General features: G+C 38.3%; 1 protein-coding gene across 1 annotated transcript; it reads right to left on the bottom strand.

The window, feature by feature from the left end:
- Positions 1 to 437: 437 nt before the first annotated feature.
- LOC131859918 (FAD-dependent monooxygenase notI'-like) lies at positions 438 to 1,801 on the bottom strand. The gene is made up of 4 exons (XM_059214196.1): positions 1,705 to 1,801; positions 1,183 to 1,446; positions 779 to 914; positions 438 to 660 (listed from the first exon to the last, which is right to left on the bottom strand). Exons 1-4 carry the CDS (start codon positions 1,799 to 1,801, stop codon positions 438 to 440), a joined length of 720 nt encoding a protein of 239 aa, XP_059070179.1.
- Positions 1,802 to 2,130: the final 329 nt, after the last annotated feature.

The raw sequence follows: 2,130 nt of genomic DNA, 5'->3' as shown, positions 1-2,130 counted from the left end.
AAATTGTGGAAAGAGATATAGGGGAAGAGTACCAGTAGTCGTCATAGCTAACTTTGCGCACCCAGAGATCCTAAATGCTACATCAGATTTTGATTTTTTTTTTTTAGTTGTCTTCGTATGTGACTTAACTACTTATAGCTATTGATCTAGCTTCTAGGTAATAACAATGCACGTTGTGAAATCAGTTATGCGCACAAAGATCAAAAAGTACACATTTTAAAGTGTCGCCTGATACCTAACTAAAGATGTTCCAGTAACCATCCACTCAAAATTGTGTCAGCTACTATGCAATTCCTAAACTAAACTTACTGATGTAGAAATGCAAGCCCTATGCTAGCCTCTGGTCTAATTGAACAAGGTTCAGGTTCATACAAAGCTCAAACATACAAGACGCTGTTACCTGGCCCGCAGGAATTTTAGCTACTTTAGAAACATATTCACTTGAAATAGGTGGAATCAGGGTTGAAATAGATGGAGTCAGGGTCACACTCTTGCTTGTTGGGATATGAATGAACCCATTTCGAGTATTCCTCATAGACTCTCATTCTTTCTTCCGCTGTCAAATTCTGGAACCACTCAGGTTGAAATTTAGGAAGCCTTGTGTTATAGGCTGCATACAGCTGCATCTTTTTCATCCGAGGAATTCTTAACTCTTCAAACCTGCTAAACTGTCACAGTCAAAAGCTGCTAACAGTATTCTGTTATATATCTCAATTCAATCTAAGGAACTCATTCACACCAAATCTATAAAACATTATCACTGTTTCTGATAAATTACCTTTTGACAGCATCTCTAATGCTTTTCTCTGTAAAAGATGAGTGACTTGCATGTTGAAGAAGGAGGGAGAGTTGATGGGCATCTTCAAATGCAGTTCTGACGCCTTGTCCTGGTCCAACATACTGAGCATGTGCAGCTGAAAGAATCCACCATTACCAACAATTAAACAATCAATTCCTTCAGCTCTACAACTGTAAAAAAAAATAACTTCCCCTGCTCGATGAAGTTTGTATGTGAGGTGGGATTTAGCTACCTAAAAATGTCAGTAGAAAGCCACCCCAAAAATGGAAGGACAAATTCATCCTTCGCATTGAAAGTAGCCAACATGATTGGGACTATTATTCATATGGGTATTAGAGTTTGAAGAAATATGTAATAAAAATCAAGAGGAAAATAGTAAATACCATCACCAATGAGTAGGACATGACCATCTGCATCACTCCATTTATCTAGGGGCAACCTGTCCATGATCTTTCTTTCTGATATAATGTCCTCACTGGTTGCATCAATAACTTCTCGAACACTATCCCATCCTTCAAGGCCATCCAATCGTTTAAGAGCGCGAGCTTTACAACCAGGAATACCAATGTCTCCTCTTCCTCCTACCAATGAGTTTGCCAAATCCTCTGATTCATCTTTCGTACGAAGAACCCACAGAGTGTAATCCCCTACAATTATTGATCAAATAAGGAATAAAGTTTATAAAGCTACAAAAGCTTCTACTTCTCCTGTTTGATGGACTGTAAGTTCAAACTTACAACTAAACTTGAGTCATGATATCAAAATCCAGAAGTACGGAACAGTCCCATTCGGGCCTCAATAAAAACCTACCACACAAAATTAATTTCCTGCTTTGCAACGATTATAGGAGAAATTTGTAGTGGATCATGATTCCCTATAGCTCTAATCAAATGCTAAATGGGTACCTGCATGGGCAATAATGCTGTGGGTCTGCATATTCTCCATTGATCGAACAACAATTTGCCCCTCTTCTATGCCCTTATAAACTCTGCTAAATCCCATGTTCAAGTTAGGCAAAACACAAATCTGATGCAATACATGATCATAACCAACTCAAATACTTACTTAAGATCTGGGTTGTACAGCAGTGCATTCCAATGCACCAAATTGAGGTACCTTGGAGATGTGAAGACAGAAAATACTTTACGTATTCTTCTATACAAAGAACATTGGGTCAAGAGGTTTTAAATAACCATCGTTACAAAGAATAGAAACATATGAGAATAGAATGCAGAAAATAGAAACAGCTCCGGAGAACAGAGCGATCTGCAGAAAATAGAAATAGCTCCGGAGAATCAGGGATTTTAGTGATCAGCGCTGGATGTTTCCAT

The sequence above is a fragment of the Cryptomeria japonica genome, chromosome 2 (assembly GCF_030272615.1).
Source record: "Cryptomeria japonica chromosome 2, Sugi_1.0, whole genome shotgun sequence".
NCBI classification, from domain to species: domain Eukaryota; kingdom Viridiplantae; phylum Streptophyta; class Pinopsida; order Cupressales; family Cupressaceae; genus Cryptomeria; species Cryptomeria japonica.
Note: the sequence above shows the minus strand (reverse complement) of the source record. Positions and strands in the feature narration are given on the sequence as shown.

Coding starts and splice junctions, on each gene's coding strand:
- LOC131859918 (XM_059214196.1), bottom strand. CDS start 1,801: ATGGGATTTAGCAGAGTTTATAAGGGCATAGAAGAGGGGCAAATTGTT. Junction 1,447..1,704: donor CAGCATTATTGCCCATGCAG/GTACCCATTTAG, acceptor CAATAATTGTAG/GGGATTACACTCTGTGGGTT. Junction 661..778: donor ATTAGAGATGCTGTCAAAAG/GTAATTTATCAG, acceptor ACAGTTTAGCAG/GTTTGAAGAGTTAAGAATTC.